This window comes from Dermacentor variabilis, chromosome 8 (genome assembly GCF_050947875.1).
Source record: "Dermacentor variabilis isolate Ectoservices chromosome 8, ASM5094787v1, whole genome shotgun sequence".
In the NCBI taxonomy this organism is placed as follows: Eukaryota; Metazoa; Arthropoda; class Arachnida; order Ixodida; family Ixodidae; genus Dermacentor; species Dermacentor variabilis.
The window spans coordinates 39,465,014-39,483,918 of record NC_134575.1 but is presented as its reverse complement, the minus strand read 5'-3'; the positions used below and the strand labels follow the sequence as shown (position 1 = coordinate 39,483,918).

The 18,905-nt window shown below is 47.4% G+C and overlaps 1 protein-coding gene across 1 annotated transcript; it reads left to right on the top strand.

Annotated features, from left to right (window-relative positions):
- The first annotated feature begins 1,285 nt into the window (after positions 1-1,285).
- LOC142591003 (lysosomal alpha-glucosidase-like) lies at positions 1,286-8,294 on the top strand. The gene is made up of 6 exons (XM_075703379.1): positions 1,286-1,350; positions 1,477-1,643; positions 2,355-2,443; positions 3,220-3,269; positions 5,602-5,739; positions 8,209-8,294. The coding sequence occupies exons 1-6, from the start codon at positions 1,309-1,311 to the stop codon at positions 8,275-8,277; spliced, it is 555 nt and encodes a 184-aa protein (XP_075559494.1). The 5' UTR covers positions 1,286-1,308; the 3' UTR covers positions 8,278-8,294.
- Positions 8,295-18,905: the final 10,611 nt, after the last annotated feature.

The following is an 18,905-nucleotide window of genomic DNA, read 5'->3' as shown; positions in this document are numbered from 1 at the left end:
TAAACGGCTTCTATTAGGTCATTCAAAGCGAAAAAATTCGGTGTGCCAATTTATATCTTACGTGAATTTGTTACGTTGTGTACATGGCTTCTGCAAAAGTTGTATTTCCGTATTAATGTTTTTTTTTCAGATTCATGTGTAACTCGAAATTTGTTCGCTTCAGATGCACTATCAGATGCAATTCACAGAATTGTGATATCATTTTTCATTGCTGAGTTACAGAGTCGTAAACTTTAGTACCATTTCCTGAAAATTTGCAATGTATGCCAATTTTAATAAAAGATTGATGACCTAAATAAGAAATTTGAAACGAACAGTCACTAGACTAAGCTTTTCTTTTAAATGCAACAAACCTCGTCAAATTTGGTGCAGTGGATAGCGATAAAAACGAATTCTGCTTTCACAAGTATTTAGATAGGAGCACCCGAGCTAGAGCTTCCTCTTAAGCACAAGAAGTTGCGACGCGAAGCAGACGAGAACGAGGTGGGACACATGTCGTTTGTGTCTCACTTCGTCCTCATCTGATGAGCACCACAACTTTTTGTCCTTTGGCGGTGGCAACGGGCCAGTGGCAAGGAACGCGTATGCGAAGGCAAAAGCAAACTTTGTGACTGCTATCCCTGTTTGTTTACTTTTCTTGCAATAGTTAACGCGGTTTCCATAAGCGAACGTTACTTCGCTGTGTAGCTATTAGCTGCGACAGACAAGGGCGCAAAGAAAAAAAGAAAGACGGCAGGTGCATAAATCGCTGATTTCGGTTCGTTTTTCTTCCCGAGACACACGCGAGTGTATGCGTAGGAATAAGACGCGGGCGTCTTTGAGTGCTCAAATCATTGAAGGCAATCGACTTCCTACGCAGTAGACATGTATTGAAGAGGCATAGCCGCAGTGACGTCTTGGTTTGTCCCCGGATTATGATTCTATGTTCGTTACTCATACTTCCTTTCGCGTGTGCTTTTCTTCTCTATATCTGTTTAGTATGTATTTATCTGTCTTACTTAAATGATATTGCGCGACATTAAAATGATATTTACTTAAATGATATTGCGCTTGGTGTGTCGTCTTCTCTCACGTCCGTGTCGTTTTTTAGTGTCGCGCAATATCATTGAAGTAATGGATTACCAACTTGCCCGGAATGCTGCTCCCATTTATCTGTCTCTCACTTTCTCAATCTGCTTCACTTTACTGCTCACAATGTCTATCTGTTTATGCATTTACCGTTATCTAATCATCTGTATATACTTGTGCATCAACTTATCTCGCAGCTTCCCAAGGGATCCAAAGACCCACGCATATCCTAAACAGTTCATGTTCGGACCAAGCCTCCTAGTCACCCCGCAGATAGAAACGGTGCGTGTATGAAGTACGCCTTTTCTTTTTCTTTTTTTTTTCGATAGTCTCCGTCGGCATGTCGCATAGCATGCACTCGCGGTAGCTACACTTTAACGCAAACGACGGTTAACCAACCCCGCGCAGGCCGCCTCCCTGCTGGAGGTGTACTTCCCTGCGGGCCGCTGGTACGACTGGTACAACAGCAAGCGCGTCGACAGCCGCGGACAGGCGGTGTTTGTGCCGTCGCCAAACGCCACGGCTGCAATGTTTACCCGTGGCGGCACCATTATCCCGGGCAGAGCGCTAAACCGGTATGCGAGCTCTAACGCTCGTTTCATTGATTGATTGATTGATTGATTGATTGATTGATTGATTGATTGATTGATTGATTGATTGATTGATTTTTGGTGCTGCTGTTGTCACCGTTGTTGATTGATTGATTGATTGAGTTGTGTTTCTGTTGCTGCTGTGTCATCGTTGATTGGTTGTGTTTCTGTTGCTGCTGTGTCATCGTTGATTGATTGATTGATTGATTGATTGATTGATTGATTGATTGATTGATTGATTGATTGAACGATCGATCGATTGACTCAGTGAGTGAGTGAGTGAGTGAGTGAGTGAGTGAGTGAGTGAGTGAGTGAGTGAGTGAGTGAGTGAGCTTTTTTTATGCTGCTGCTGCTACTGCTGTTGTTAAAGAACATCAACAACCACGAGACACAAGTAACAAGGACACAAGTAAATCGAAAATCAGGATGTGGGATGGGGGGCGACAGATGGAAGGAAAATGTGGCATAAAATCTGAGCAAACAGGGATGAAGTCATTTAGACAGACTGGCCAGCCTGTCTGAGGCACTCTTAGCTCTGTTCATACAACTTATAGCCCAAAGCGCACAAGTAGTGTCGATATACGGACGTTAGCATCGGCAGTGGGGTACGGTAGCTGGGACGGTCCTCCACACGCAACGTTTGCCGCCAGTGACTGCTGCGGACTCATTTGAAACGCTCGCTCTTTTTTTTTTCAGCTCCGTCCCCAACATCCATTTGATAGTGTCGCCGGACAACTCCGACTACGCATACGGGGAGCTGATCAGCGATAATGGTGTCAACGCAGGTGAGACACTGGCAGAAGCGCATGAACGGCGTGACAGCTGTTTATAAGAATAATTAGTTAGTGCAGGTGAGACACTAGCAGAAGCGCATGAACGGCGTGACAGCTGTTTATAAGAATAATTAGTTAGTTAATGCTGCGTTCCGATAGAGGGATTCCCTTATTAAGTCGTCATAAGCTTCGAGTACTCTGTTCAAGGGGCTAACTTGTCTGTTCATTAGATCACTAATGCAATGGCGACACCTGATTCTATACCTCCAGATCACTTCCAGGCACGAACTATTCATTGAAATCTTACACGCTTCAAATGTTGGCTTACTTCAATTCCGCAAATACCAAGTGCCCAATAAGGACAGAATTAAAAGAAAGGTTAACCAGTGAAATGAAGTTGCAACATATATATCGCTATAACTGCTGATTTTTTTTATGTCCGTCACAGTTATAAAGCTTCGTCCACAAAAAAAATTTGTCTCCGCTCCCCTGTTTGTTATTAATGTGACAAAGTCTGCAGAAAAAATACTCTGTGAAACAGCATCGTTAATGCTTGAACAAACATTCGCGACAGTTGACAAACACTATATTCATAGCTCTTACGTAACTATGTCTGTGGCAGCTTCGATCAACAGCATGCGATGGACCAAGACGGCCATTTCAGTAATGTCAGTCGTTTGAGAGACAGCGGCAAATTCCCCCAACATTTCTTTGTTGTTCTTCTGTGAGTTCTCCACCTAACGCTGTTCGCTTTGTCTTTGATCTTCCTCTTTTCTTTTTTCTTACAGGAACATTCGATGCCGGCATCTATTCGGTCTTTCACTTCTCTTACATGAAGGTAACCTTACAGAACTTTCGGTTGCGTACATATTCTTTCGAGGTTTATCACCTGCTTGTTAGCAGTGCCCATCAACTTCAACACCGCACGGACCTAGGAGCGATAATTCAGTGCTGTTTATATTAGTTGCGTACATATTCTTTTGAGGTTTATCATCTGCTTTTGAGTAGTGTCCATCAACTTCAACATCGTGAGGACCTAGGAGCGATAATTCGTTGCTGTTTACATTATCGCAATCGGTACGAATTATACTTTTTTTCCGGAGATTCCGTGGCAGGGCCACGTTTGGCAAATGCAATCAAAATACAATCAGTCACGCTTTCTGACGAAGTCTCTCTGCTGAGACCTCAAGTAAGAAAGGAACGAATACATGCTTTCGCCAGACGCTCCTAACATGATGCGGCGATATGAATATCTAACGTGCGCGGACTATTATTTTCAAGATCATGTAGATATAGTAAATTTGCGCACAATTATCTTAAAGTAATACACAAGTAAGGTTGGTAATTCCCGTTTCATAAATCTATGCGCCTCCATCTTCGTTTTCCCTAAGCTTACTGCTTGAATGAATAAGCGATAATCGAACGCCACTTCCTATCAAACGGCGACCAAAAGCTCGCGTCTCCCTTGCACACGACGCAACTGACATAAATGTTCTTCCTCCCCAACGGCCACTTCACATGCACAACGGTGAGCTTCTGCTCAAGAACAACAACAACAAAAATACTTTTGGAAGCTACCTTCTTGCTGCGGCGCTGAATATTATAGGGCCATCTAACGTGTACTCGGCGAATGACAGCTACTGCCTTTGGATATTGCCGCACACTGTCGCGACTTTTTCGGTCTTTCTTTCTATGATTTTCGTCGTTCGGTATTGAGACACGTTACGCACAAGAGAGCTTCAGACAAGGAGACACAAGCTAAATTCACACGCAAACGTATTGTATATGATACAAATTATGCAAATTTTGCGTATAGACGAAGAGGTATGTTCTCGTGCAGCGCAAACGGCGATGTCTCCGGCTGGTACCAGTTACCATACAGAAAAGGAAATTTGCTTTCGTCAAGGCCAGCGCGACTTGCCACCTCAAGGAAAAATTTTTTTGTCCAGGCAACTCAGTGGCAGATGTGATTCGTAGGATGCTTCATGCAAGATTACGCGCAACAGTGCAAACACCGAGTTTAATCACGTAGCTTAAGTGTCATCTTCTCTGTCTCGGCGTCCGAGTCATGGTTTTCTTCGTTTTTTTTTATTTGCAGATTATTTTCACTTAGGTGTTTCGGAGACACATATGACTCTCAAAAGGCTCCAGGCAAGGTGACACTAACCAATGCCAACACAAACTATATCTTGCTATTGCAAGTAGAGCTTCACGCGATTAGACTTCTGAGAGGCACATATGAAGCACAAGAGGCTTTGGACTGGATGCTTCGCAAACTATCGCATATAACTTGTATTTTCAAGAACATAAAACAGCATAAGTTTTTGTCGTATTCCAGTTCGAAAGCTGCGATCCCACGTCACCAAAGAATCCAAGCTTAAAGACACAATAAGGAGAAAAATAAGCTTCGGCTTCGCTATATTAGCCAGGTACGCTTCTACAATAGTCAAAAAGCCGCTCTTACTTTCTAAGCCAGAGAAGAGGTGAAAACGCAACACGTATTGCGACGACGCCTTGACACATTCCCCACCAGTTCATCTGTGACGTCACAAACATTGGCGACGTCCTCTCACGTCCGTTTATTTCTTTATGGTTAACGACTGACTGCGTGTGCTCTAGATGAGCCAAAGTTTATCTTGAGAAGTTTCTAAGGCCATTTACACGGACACCAAACACGTCCCAAACACGAGAAAACACATTGAAATCTGTGACGTCCCACTGACGTTCCAGCGGTGATTGTACTGGCGCAGAATTCGAAAAACGAAAGCTCGGTCTTCATTCCTGTCTTTCGATGATCAAACTCATACGGTGAAATCAAGGGAAATGTACCGTACAAGAGCGCGAACTTGGCCTAGTTAGTTGAGCAATATACGGCGGCTAACAGCGCAGAAACAGAACCGATGAACGATCCCTTTATAATTTTTTTTCTCAAATTACAAATGTGAAGTACAAGCCCTTCCAATTAACAAAGCTAGAAGCTACAGCGCCGTTGTTGTTGTTCTGTTTTTGATTGGCCCCGTCTCTTCGCTGCTCTTTCTTTCTTCTATTTCTAGAGACGAAAATAAAGTCTTGCAAGAAATCGTTATCCGTCCGCGTTGACTTAGTTTTTTCACCTATATAGTACGTCGTTTTAAAAGCTCTCGTCGGTTTCCCTGTCGATCACCTCCCAGGGCATCCTGACGGGCCACTGCTCGGTATGCCGGTGGGGGACTACGCTCCGAGCGGCGACCGTGTTCGGCGTCCCCGGCCCAGCGCCCACGCGCGTACAGCTCAATGAGAGGCCTCTCAAGTTCGCCTTCGCGCGATCGGTGAGCGGGTCCCGAAAGTCACGCCTTGCACCCTTCTCGATTCTTTTTTTTTTCAGTGTGTAAACGTGCACGAAACGCGCGGATGCTGTTACTAGAGCCCCAATAAGGCTGTGTCTTACCAGTACTCACCTACGGGGCAGAAACCTGGAGGCTTACGAAAAGGGGTTCTGCTTTAATTGAGGACGACGCAACGAGGTATGGAAAGAACAACGATGGGTGTGACGTTAAGGGATATGAAGAGAGCAGATTTGGTGAGGGAACAAACGCGAGTTAATGACATCTTAGTTGAAACCAAGAAAAAGAAATGGGGCCATGGGCAGGGCACGTAATGAGGAGGGAAGATAACGGATGGTCATTGAGGGTTACGGACTGGATTCCAAGGGAAGGGAAGCGTAGCAGGGGGCGGGAGGAAGTTAGGTGGGCGGATGAGATTAAGAAGTTTGCAGGGACAACATGGCCGCAATTATCACATGACCGGGGTAGTTGGAGAAGTATGGGAGAGGCCTTTGCCCTGCATTGGGCGTAGCCAGGCTGATTATGAAAGCACTAAACGTGAGTGAAACGTTACCGCGTATCTCCTCTCAGCGGGAGACACCCATTTGCCTCATCCGGTACACTTTGCGGTATACGGGGCTGGGAGGGTCCTCGACTCGTCTCGTTTCGGTCGGTAAGAAGAAATGCGGGGCCAGCGGTGGGATCGAAACTTCTGGTTTCCGGCACAGGCAACCCAGTGCTCTGACCGTCAGGCGAACTATCACACGCGTATTCCTCTCGTGGAGAAACCGAGCAGCTCTTTGAGGCGCTTGGCGCGTGCGTAACACGCCACCAGCTTCCCGCGTCCTTCGCTCGTGACAGCTAGCGGTTTGACAATCCGCGATAGACTGCACCTTTTCCCCCTCCCCCACTTTCTGGATCGACTCAAATTCCCCATTCCTTCTATCGCGGCAGCTAACTCTGCGTAGAAGCAGTACGAGATCGAACTGCCTTTTACGATCTGCTCAGATCGAACAGGTTTTAATGTTTCTTCGCTGGAGTACGTATGTCGTTCCTCGTTTCAGCACACACCCCATCACATAAGCACTTACAGTTCCATGTCGCTTCGACGCAGATTTCATTTCCTTTCTGTTTATTATCTCAAGGACCCCCTCGGGGGGAGGGGGGAGGTATCACATAAGGGGTGGGCATACGGAAGTACATAGAGGAAACAAGAGAATAACATATTTAGTCACAAAAATGTATAAGGTATAAACATACAGAGACACAGATATACAAACATACATACATATATTATGGCCTAGACCAAGCTTGTCATAAGGAAAATTGTAGGCAATCATGAAAAATTCCCGATCCATCTTCGTGTTTAGTAGTCTTTCTTTCAAGCTTCGGAAAAAAATTTATGCAGCACGTGTATAACAACAGAAAGCTGGATCGGGAATTTTCTGGGATGGTCTACAATTTCATTAGGTCCAATTTTGCTCTGAATCTATTACTTAATGAAGTTTATTAATTAATAGTAACTAGTTATTTATTTGGCGATGGCAAACAGCATTACCCTGGTTGTACCCAGCTAGGTGGCGATCGCATATATTTCCTAAATTTTGCACGAGTAATGTAGGACACCCTCTATATCTTACATCAAAACTTAGCTGATCAATATATTTTGCTATACAGGGTGCTTTGTTTTGGACTGTATAAATTTGTGAGCACATAGAACTATTTCAATGGTGTTCGGTATTCGATTCGATTCGCTTCTGGCACTACTCAGTTTATATTCGATTCAGTTTCAAAAATTATTCGCACACCTCTAATCAGCACTCCTATTTTGACCTATTGTTCCGAAGCGATCCATTACCGTGACCATTAGGTTATTAATAGGAACTATAATAAACCTTCTTTTTTTCGTATCCTATGACAGTTAGGTCGATTGAGCGCGTTAGACTGTATTTGTTGCATTATAGACGGCTTTCTGCTTAAGAGAATAAACGTTCGCGAAATATGTCGAGAAATCGGTAAACCTATCAAAAAATCTTGCCATCAACTTCGCATTTCCGAAACCTCTTAACTACATATACCTTTTTACGCAACCTATTTTGTTCAAAATTCAGTCAACGGTGCATAAATGGGAACCTTTCTAAAGATTGTGCTTACATCAGTCTAGCGGGATTCTCTTCGTTAATTTAGTTTCTTTTTTATTGCATCGTTCACTCTAGTCAACCTTTTCGGCATGTCAGATTTCTGACTTGACCAGTCTCTCATGTTCTCGTTTGCCTATGTCTCTATTCCTCACTCTCTCTCTCCATGATGTGATGTACATACACTCTCTCAATTTGCTTAGTATTCAAGGCCGAAATACAAACCTCGCATGATCGATTCAGCAGCATACCTAATACGCTGCGATAATAAACGGGGGAAAGTGCCCCCATGTTCAGCGATTCAATCATGTGTCCGCTTTCCCGGTCTCCTTCGCAGACGCTGTACCTTTTCGACATCGGCCACAACTTGCGAAAGCCGTTCGCCATTACCGTGGGACGGCTCTGACGAGCGCAATAAACGAGGTCGTAACCACCATCTACTGATGCCCTGTAGTTAAGCACTGAATGACGAAAAATAGTTAGTGAAAAGCGGAATGCTTGTGACTTAACAGCACATCGAGAGGGTTCGATGTGCGCGGCTATGTTCTGAGATGATAAACGCTAGACGGCGAACCATGGTGCCACAAGGACTTCGTCGGTACCGGTAACATCGAAAGAAGTTCTTCCAATGCTCCGAGGGCGTTTGTGTATCCGGCGCCATTCTCGGGCGGGCCAAGGTACGTTGCACAAGCTGATTATTGTACAGCAGATCGATACACCTGCATTGTTAACGCGACAGCGTTAAGGAGCTCGAGGTCGCAGAAAATGCGGTGTCTGCGTCTCGCGTCCTGCGTAGGACGTCGCTTCGGCAAAAATATTTTTTGAACCACCAATACCCAGGCCATCCATGCCACGCAAGACATTTACTGAACTAATTGGATTTCTCAAGCTTAGATACGTGAGAAAACAGTAAACTACGACATGCACTCAACCTACAAACACGATAACTCTCTGATTGCTATTTGACTATAGAAAAAGAACGTAATTCTGTTACGCGAGAACTCAAAGAAACCCATTTTCCAGCGTCTCTACAATTCACAGACCGACCGCGGCGTCCGCCATTTCCGCATGGGGATCTCGGGGGCCACGGAGCGGCGCGCCCGGTTCCTTGCAATACCTCAAGATGGCGCTCGCCTCCGCCGCATCGCGGCCCGTGCAAATAGGCCGCGCTTCTACCGCAAAACCTGCCTTCATGCATGGCCCTCGCGGCCAGCGTTTCCCAGTAAACATTACGGTTACATACGCTCTAGTTGCCGGGGAGCGTGAGAAGCAGTCAGGGTTCTTTGAATGCTATCGCGTTCTATTTTTAAGCTTAAGCGTCCTCCAAATTTTGGCGGTCGGAAATGGTTATAACAGAACCGCATTAGACACAGTAGGTGTCCTCGTTATAGCCGAGGTGTTGGATATAAGCACATTTGGATTAAATGCTGATATTGACAAGAAACACCTTGGATTTGCTTCGTTATATCCCATGATTTCTTATATTGAGGTTCGATATTACAACGCTTTAAAAGCTGTGAGTGGGCACTTTGGCAGCCAATGTGCAAAAATGAATAATGTAATAACAATTGATTAGGAAAGTGATTTGCAGTCAGAAGTGGTCATAACCAGGCCGCATGAGGCGGAATAATGTCCTCGTTATATCCAATGTTCATTATAGTTACATATTCGTAACACGCTAATACTGACGAGAGAAATTTCACATTTGCTTCGTTATATCGGTATTCGTTATATTGAGGTTCAACCGTACAGCTTTAAAGAGAGCATTCGCCCCCATTGCCACGACTCCGCTTGCATGCTCCTGTTTGAAGAATGTGCCGTCCTTCGTATAACAGACCAAAACCGTATCACGCATGAGATTACAGAAGACGCCAAACTTTCGCGCATGCGCAGCATACGCGCGAGCATGCCTTCGGTCTCCCAGACCAGGAATGAGACAGACCTCAATGCATTGTCATCATAATGGAAAAAAAGGATCGGCTTTTGATTCACTTTGTAATGCGTTGGAATTCTTACGGTATTTCACGCACTTTCTGGAAGCCAACTTACTTATGTTTGTATCTAACCGTTTTCCGTCTGCCTGAGTCCTTGCGTTAGTCCGTGGTCGCACGGGTAGCGCACCGGGCTGCTGTGCTGAGGGAAATAGAGTTTACAACTAACCATCGAGCCAACTTGGGTCAATGCGCATATGTCAATGTGTTGTTGTACATACGTGCCGCTCTTCAACGAACTTCTTTGACGCCGACACGGGTCCCTGTAGATGCGAGACTGGGTAGGTGGCGCTGTTCGGAGGAACTCTTCGATGCCGACGTGAAGTGCTGGGTATGTGGCCCTAGGTAGGACATGGTCTTCATGAGCCTCTTTGGTGCCAACGTGAGTCGCAAGGTTTGTGAGTGAAGGAGCTGGCAGTCAGCGTGTGCCACTCTTCAATGAAAGTCTCTCGCGCCAATTTGGGTGACATGGCATGCGCCACTGGCAGTGTGCCGCTCTACGAAGACGAAAAGAGATCCCTTAAATTTCTCGATGCCGAGCGGAATCGAACCCGCATTCACAATTGTTCCTCAAGTTCGGCAGCCCGACGCACCAGCAGACTGTGGCGCAAGTGCACTGGGTGCGTGCCACCTTTCAAGCAACGCGTGCTGCGTCATGAATGCACTGGGCACGTGCCCGTCTTCAACGAACCTTTCGCCAAATTGGGTCACTCAGCACGTGCCACTGAGCGTGCGGCAAGCGAGAGAGCAATTTTCAGCGTTCGAAGGCACCGGCGCGACCGCGCTTCTCGTCTTTGAAGCCGCGTGCGGACTTCTCGACAGTCCAGAAATAAGCGCGAGAGAGGATACCGGTTGCCACATGAGGCGTTTCTCGGCGTTCGCACGCGCCGGCGCGCCGTCCATTTCGGAGGCCACGCGCAGGCTTCAAGGCGGCGACGCTAGATGGCGCCGGGTGTCCTTAGGAAAGCGCGAAAGACGAATCCCGTCGCGGTACCCGCCTGATACATAGTGGCAATACGTTGTGTCGCTATGTTGAATTAATGCTAAACGTTTTACCATCGACCGTCATTAGGAGATGCAAATAGTAGGCCCCCGGAAAGTGCGTGAAGTCCCCTGAGAATGCTTACGCAATAAAAGGAATGTCGTCGGTGGAACGACCAGGTTGGTATGACGACGCAGGGATGACGATTTTGAAAAAAAAATGACCACGGTACGACAACGGCACCATGACGACGGTATTACAACGAATGCGTGACGACGACTGTACGTAAATTATGAAGATAAAATGACGTCGATGTAACTACCAAGGTGGTATGAGGACGACGCTGTGACGACATGGGAATGACGTGTCTGAAATCTTAACGATAGTACGAGGACAGTGCCTTGGTAATTCTGAGACTTCCGTTGTCTCGGGTATATTCGAAGTATTCTAGTATCGTGCGAGTTTGCTATGGTACTCACTTGCCAAGGTCGCACATGAGCGTCGCGACATGACGACGACTGTATGACGCCGACGCAGTGACAATAATGGAATGAAGAATGAATCACGTCGGTTGAAAGATAAAATTGGCGTGACTAGGGCGGCATCGCGACGATGTGATGCCGATTGTTCAATGATGAGGATGGTATAACGACGACTGCAGCGTTATGGTATGATAGTAACTCGAAGACGAACTGGGAATGGCGACACTGGCATGATCACCACGAATTTACGATGACTGTATGACGACGGATGCAGCATAGCGACTGTCTAGCGACAACGGCACGACAACGGCTGTACAATCACGGTTGCACAGGGACAGAATAATTACAACAGAAGGACGAAGAACGAATGACAACAATGTATAAAACAGGGCGGTATGACGACAGGACGACAATGCGATGACTAAAATTGGATGACGTTACAAGTAATGACAATGGTAAAGCGACGGGGTGACGGCGACGAAATGACGACAATGGTATGACGATTACTGGGTGACGACGATGGCGGGACCACGACAGCGTGACGACGTCGAAGTTGTAATGACACTGAAACAACCACAATGCTTCACGGCAACGGCATGCAAACGAATGCATGACGACGACGGAATGACAATGAAGGCATGACAACGACTGTCAGACGACGACGCGCCCACGACATCATGACAACGGCAGCATTATCACGATTGAATGAGGACAGCATAATTACGACAGAGTGACGACGAAGGAAGGAAGTTACTGAAGTGATGACGATGGTGAGTGAGTGAGTGAGTGAGTGAGTGAGTGAGTGAGTGAGTGAGTGAGTGAGTGAGTGAGTGAGTGAGTGAACTTTTATTGGGTCGAGCAAAACGCGATAAAACGCGCACCCGGCTAAACCCATGACGGGACTGATAGGTCTAGCCTGCCGGCCCGATCGCGGGCGCGCTGGGCGGCCAGAATTTGGTCTATGATAAAGCAGTGCTGTGAAGACGACGACAAGATGGCAATGAGATGACGATGAATGTGACGACGATGGCATGACGATAGTGGGATGTCGAAGTTAGAACGACAATGGCGGAATGATCGTGACGGTATCGCGATGGTGGTGTGACACCGATGCACGACTATGACTGTATGACGACGACACGATGGCGCCGATGGCATGACAATGGTATGAGGACAATGAGATGACGACGATGTGTGACGACAGTGGGGTGACGACGACTGTATCGCGAAGCCCGTATGACCACGATGCCGTCACGAAGACGGCATCACGAGAGTTGATTGACGAAGCTGGAATGACGGCGACGGAACGAATGCGACGGCATCGCGACCCCGAGGTCATACCTTGTGGCCGAAGCTATTAAACTTGAGCCACTGGATCGACGTAGAAAATTTGACGACGGCAGCATAACGTGAGTCAGAATCACGAAGCCACGACGGCATCACGATTAAAAACACAAAAATGGTGGCCTACTCAGCTAGACACACTGATTCGGCATACGATTAGACAGACAGACAGGCAGACAGGCAGACAGAGACAGCGACAGACAAAGACAGACAGGTAGACAGAGAGACTGCGTCTCAAAACGTCTCGGCGTTTTGAGACGTTACGTTTTGATATCAATAAATACATCTTGCCATCATCATATCAATGAGGGGAGCCCTGATCTGAGGCTTAGTTTGGTTTGGTTTGGAGCCTGTAGTTATAGCAGAACCCACTACGGGGGATGGGCCATGAATCGGGCGGCAGTGGGTCGAAAAAGAATAAATACCTGAATAGGATTTTTGACTCAACCCACTTGCCCAGAAACGGAACAGCCAATAAAGTTTATACTGCTACTGCCGTTGAATGTCACTGAAGCGCAGTGACCTCTTCCGTCGAAGGGAAGCGCTACCAGCCAGTGTCTTGAGTCCAGATGGAGTGTCGATTGTAGAAATGTTCTAGAATACGAGGAATATGTCTACTTATTTCATTTTAATTAAGGAAAGCACATGTAATCACGGGAATAACACTAATTCTAATCAAACTACCCTAAATTTTCGTTCTCTTCGCATTGCACGTGGTTTGTTTTGCCAAATGTTCGTCGCCATCGACAGGGCCATCCATAGCGTTGTAAATCAAAAAACAACATGGACGCCTGACGAAGACAAGCTGCTGAGTAGTCGCCTGCGACTACTCGGAGGCCTGCGGAATCGGCCATGCCAAAATTCTGCACCGGTCGCCATGTGACCGTAACGGGACGAAACAGCTCTCCGTGTGCAGCCGACCAGCATCGAAATTCGAGGCAGTTCCTTGATGAGGTGTTAACATAGAGAGCAAGAAGAAGCAAGATTTAGTAGTCGTGATGGGCAGAGGTAAGTGTTGCCTACTCTGTTTCTATTATTACAGAAGTAATTATTTGTACACCTTCGTGATCCCATAAAGCGTAAATTATGTCCATCAAAATATTAATTATAACACGCAGCTTGGATCTTCACTAACAATAGCAACACAACACGGATATCGGTTTCGATTGTTCGAAATTTGTCGGTTAGATTTTTTTTGCACCTTAAATGGCACGTCCTCTAATAGATCAACTGCAGCTAAGCTTTATCTCGGATTAATTGTTCATAATAAGTATACTTATAGTAATCGCCATTGATGCCGTACTGGCAAAGCCGCAGGGCTAGCAATTGTCTAATGTTCGCATTACTAGCCGTTAATTACGGCGCCCAAGCAAACGAGGCGTGCCCATGATTGTTAGCAGATATGATGCAAATCCCGTCGCGTTGCCCCCGAGATCGGCGCACCACACGCTCCAGCGTCCGAAACAGACACCCGCTCGCCTATAACGTTAACCTTCTGCGTGCGTCGAGATGACGAAGGTATCGCTGACGTTCCCACAGCATGCTGGGCAGACGTGGCCGTGTTGGTAGCGCGTAGGGTCGAATGCGCTCGCAGATCCCGCAGTATTATTTTTCCCCCGCCTTTGTGTCGTCGGATATACAAGTTTTACGCACCATTATTCAAGCGCACATGTGGAATGTTTATTCGGAATTGTTATCGATTGGGAAATAATTATTTGCTACTTCCACTAAAACATAATTTCTTTTAAAGCGAAGCTTTCTTTGCCTCTTCCTTCCACTTTCCCACTGCTGCTGCTGCTGTCTGGCACACCGCGTCCGGGGGGGGGGTTTAGAGGATGTGTTTACACGACAGGAGAGAGTCAGAGACGAAAGGTGACGCGAGAAACTCGTTTGGACCCCGCCATGTCGAAGGTGCACAATGCTTCGGGAGCTGTCTGGGCGTCGCGACATTAGCCTCTTGACAGCTGTAATTATCCGTGACCCACATCAAAAGCATTGCAGAAACTTCAGCGCTTCCCTTTCTACTAACGTGCGAGTCCAGAGGGGACGTAGATAGAACTGTAGAGAAGAGGGAGGAGAAGAGGCAGTTTACGCACGGGGGGGGGGGTGATGAAGGTGACGTGAGAAGGCAAGGAAACCCTACTACTACACGACAGTGGTTGCGGGGAAACTGGATAAGCTTAAGTTCAAGGTACTGTACAGTGCGTTTCCGCTATTTCTGATAAATAAACACGATGAAGATATGTCAAGCGGACAAACTACGCAGGGCGTGCAGGAGCATGGCCGCAGTAATTAAAGCGCATCGCAGGGCGCATACGACACTAAGGAAGCAGTCGACCGTGAAATACACACGTCTGTGCCCGCCGCGGTAGCTTAGCGTCTATGGCATTGCTAGAGGTCGCGTATTTCATCCCGACCACGGCAGCCGCATTTCGACGGGGGTGAAATAGAAAACGCACGCGCACTTAGATATTGCGAGACGTTAAAGAACATCACGGTGGCAAAATTCATCCGGAGTCCGCCCCTACGGCTTGCCTCGTAATCCAATTGTGGTTTTAACATGTACAGCCTCTTAATCCAATTCAAGTTTAATACTTCTGCCACGATGCGAGGAGCCAGTGAAGCAATGACAATGCTGAACCCTCTCAGAAGTTACGAACTATGGCGCACAACAACGCCTTAAGCAAACACCTCTCCCTGTGTGTTCTGTGTACTACGCAGACAAACAGTAGTGGTGAAGGCAAGGTAACGTTTAACATCTACTCACCACTCTCGTATTAGACTAAATGTTGAAGAAATGAGCTTCCGCCGTCAACATCACCGCTAATTGTCGTCTATTAAAGCAACCAGCTCAGAAGGCTTCGCTTACACCGAATGCCACAGTGCGTAGTATCTGCAGATTCTTTTTTTTTTTTTACATTACTACCGATACGTTCTAGTATGGACACGCCTTCGTCCGGCGCCAGATGCAGCTAAACCACACACCCCACTTTTACGAAAGCGAAACTTACTTTGCGGTCCCTCCACGCACTTTCGAGACCGTGGCTGCTCGGTGCTGCTGCTGTCTGGCCGAATAGCTCGCAGTTAAAGTAATTGCGTGGCCGATGAAGGGATCGAGCCTCGGTTCCCTAGCACAGTTTCCCGATGCCGCAACCATTAGACCGCGACCACACGCATACTTCTGTCGCGCCGACACTAACTAGCAGCCGTCACACTGTGTAGCACGGGTGCGCGCGGGCGCATGCGCGCGCACCCGAGCAGATGCGAGAGGGGCTGCAATTTGGACAGTTTATAACGTGGACGATGTGGTTTGAGCGAGGGGCCTTCGATGTGACCTTGCATTGGCATTGCAATGACAGCGAAACTAATACAGCTTTCTTTCTTGTCGCTGTTGCGCTCTTGATGCATTTGAACAAAGCTTCGCTGTATGTAGATACCAAGAAGGTGCTTTAGATTTGAAACAATTGTTTGTTTGTTCTTTCGACAGGTCAACGACCCCTTCTGTGCGCACTGTTTTGGACCCTGGCCGTTGTCGCCGTACCCACCGTCCTGGCACAGAAGGGCAAAACCATCAACCGGACAGAAATTGTCAACACGACGTTCGGTCCTGTGCAGGGCTTCCACGAGGTAAGGAGTCTGAACTTTGACGCGTAAATTTATTGAGTGTGCGGTCGGATTCCATTAATTGGTTAACTTTTCGCTGGTTATCGACATCTACCTGCCGTCTCCGGGCATATTCTTCGTATGTTTCTTAGAGCTTCGCTCAGCCTATATATTTTCTGCAGCCTTCGAATAAGGCGTTTTCCCTTCTCAAAGAGTTTTCTATGGACTGTACGTGGTTAAGCTATAGTTCCAAAGACAGCAGTAGTGTTTAGGAGGAAGCTTTGTCTCGAAATCAGCCTCGGTGGCTTAGCGGCTATGTCACTGTGGCGCTAAGCATAAGGTCACCAGTTCCGTTCGAAACCCCGGCGCCCGCTTTTCTATGGTGGCGAAATGCAAAAACAAGCTTGTGTACCATCCATTTGGCGCTTATTGGTGCTGCCATCTAGTGTGCACTTTGCAAACTACAGCCACTGCCTTCAAGACTTCGGCGGGCATTATTGCTCGTGCTTTTTTTTTTACAAATTCGATTTTCTCTATATTCTTCCTCGTCATTGAGCACGTGATGCATAAGACCCTTCAAACAATGAGATGAATCGGCGCAAACAAGGAGTATACCTTCCTTCAGCAAGTCAAAGTTGTCTGTGTTTAGACATCTCGCAAGCGATATAACCCTCAAGAGACTACAGACAAATAACATTTCACTGGTAAATTGCGATCTCAACATTTTGCGTTACTAAGCATCCAAGAATTAAGCACGCATGACGCGCCAGATGATTCATACATGATGACGCAAACCAGCGCAAACACTGATATGACTCATCGCAAGTAACAGTTTGTTGATTGCTGATCTCCGGGTACACATGATGCACAAGAGGTTTCAATGACGCGTATACACGTACTGCAAGTAAAGCTTGGCGCTAATACATACCTCGGAGGCACATATGACACGCAAGAGGCTTCGGACAATAGTCATTTAACAAATCAGTACAAACGTTTCGTATTTGTTTCCGTTGCAAATAAAACATTAAGCGAAGCTGAAAAGCGAACATAGTTACGTGAAAAAGCTTGGCTCGGAGATAGCACGATAATTTTCGCGTTTCGAGATTATCTGTGTACCTATCAAACGCTCCTGTTTCACAATTTTCGTCGTCCGACGTCGTGCGCAGGTGATTTTGAACAGGACGATCTACTTTTTCTTGGGCATTCCGTTCGCCATGCCTCCAGTGGGGCGACTGCGGTTCCGCAAGCCCGTTCCTATCACTCCCTGGACCAATGTGCGTGCCGCCATGAAGATGCCACCCCGTTGCAAACAGGTACACGTGCTTCTTTGTGCCTGCCTGTGTGACTGGGCTCCTGATCGCGCCAGCGTCGTGACCGCTAATGCTTGAGTTAGCCACGTACATGTGCATCCTTTGGCTCGCGGCGCAACACCATGTTTAATAAGTTAGCGAAGGTATACTGCAGTTCATGCTGGGAATAAATATAGAAGCCTTTCTCAGTGTAATATTCTGATACTTTGTTATCGCCGTCCATGTGTCGCGCTTCGGGTGGAACTGCGCCTTTTTTGTTTATTTTAACGTACTAAGCAGGAGCTAGTTACATATCCACCAACAGGAGTTTCTGTCTGTCCGTCTGTCTGTCTGTCGGGTCGGTCCGTCTGTCCATCTGTCTGTCCGCCTGTCCGTCTGTCCGTCTGTCGGGTCGGTCCGTCCGTCTGTCCGTCTGTCGGGTCGGTCGGTCCGTCCGTCCGTCCGTCCGTCCGTCCGTCCGTCTGGTCGGGTCGGGTCGGTCGGTCGGTCGGTCCGTCCGTCTGTCCGTCTGTCGGGTCGGTCCGTCCGTCTGTCCGTCTGTCGGGTCGGTCCGTCCGTCTGTCCGTCTGTCGGGTCGGTCTGTCCGTCTGTCCGTCTGTCGGGTCTGTCCGTCCGTCTGTCCATCTGTCGGGTCGGTCCGTCCGTCCGTCCGTCCGTCCGTCCGTCTGGTCGGGTCGGTCGGTCGGTCGGTCGGTCGGTCGGTCGGTCCGTCCGTCTGTCCGTCTGTCGGGTCGGTCCGTCCGTCTGTCCGTCTGTCGGGTCTGTCCGTCCGTCTGTCCATCTGTCGGGTCGGTCCGTCCGTCCGTCCGTCCGTCCGTCCGTCCGTCCGTCCGTCCGTCCGTCCGTCCGTCTGGTCGGGTCGGGTCGGGTCGGGTCGGTCGGTCGGTCGCAATGTACAGAGTGTTTTGGCAATTAGAAATCTACCGACGCCGAGGTCAGCGCGAGAAACCTGTCCCGCACACATGCACGGCGGCCTGGATGCATGCGCACGTGATTCATCGAGGCTCCTCACCACATTACAATAAAGCGCTCGAATATTCCCAAGGTTAAGACAAGCGATGAGGGATAAAGTTTTCTTTGTTATTTTTAGATTTTTGAACGTAGCTGTACATTTTTTTTGTGAAGCCTAGAAACACGGAATTTTGATCTTTGGGTGCGCAACTTTTTACATATTCTTTTGCACGATGATCATAGAGTAACAACCTATTTTGCGTTCACAAGTATGCTTGCGTAATTATGCTTTTGTCAGAACGATTCCTACAAGAAGAGAAACATCACTGCGAAACTTTACTGCGCACAACACAGCACCAAGCGCTGTTGTT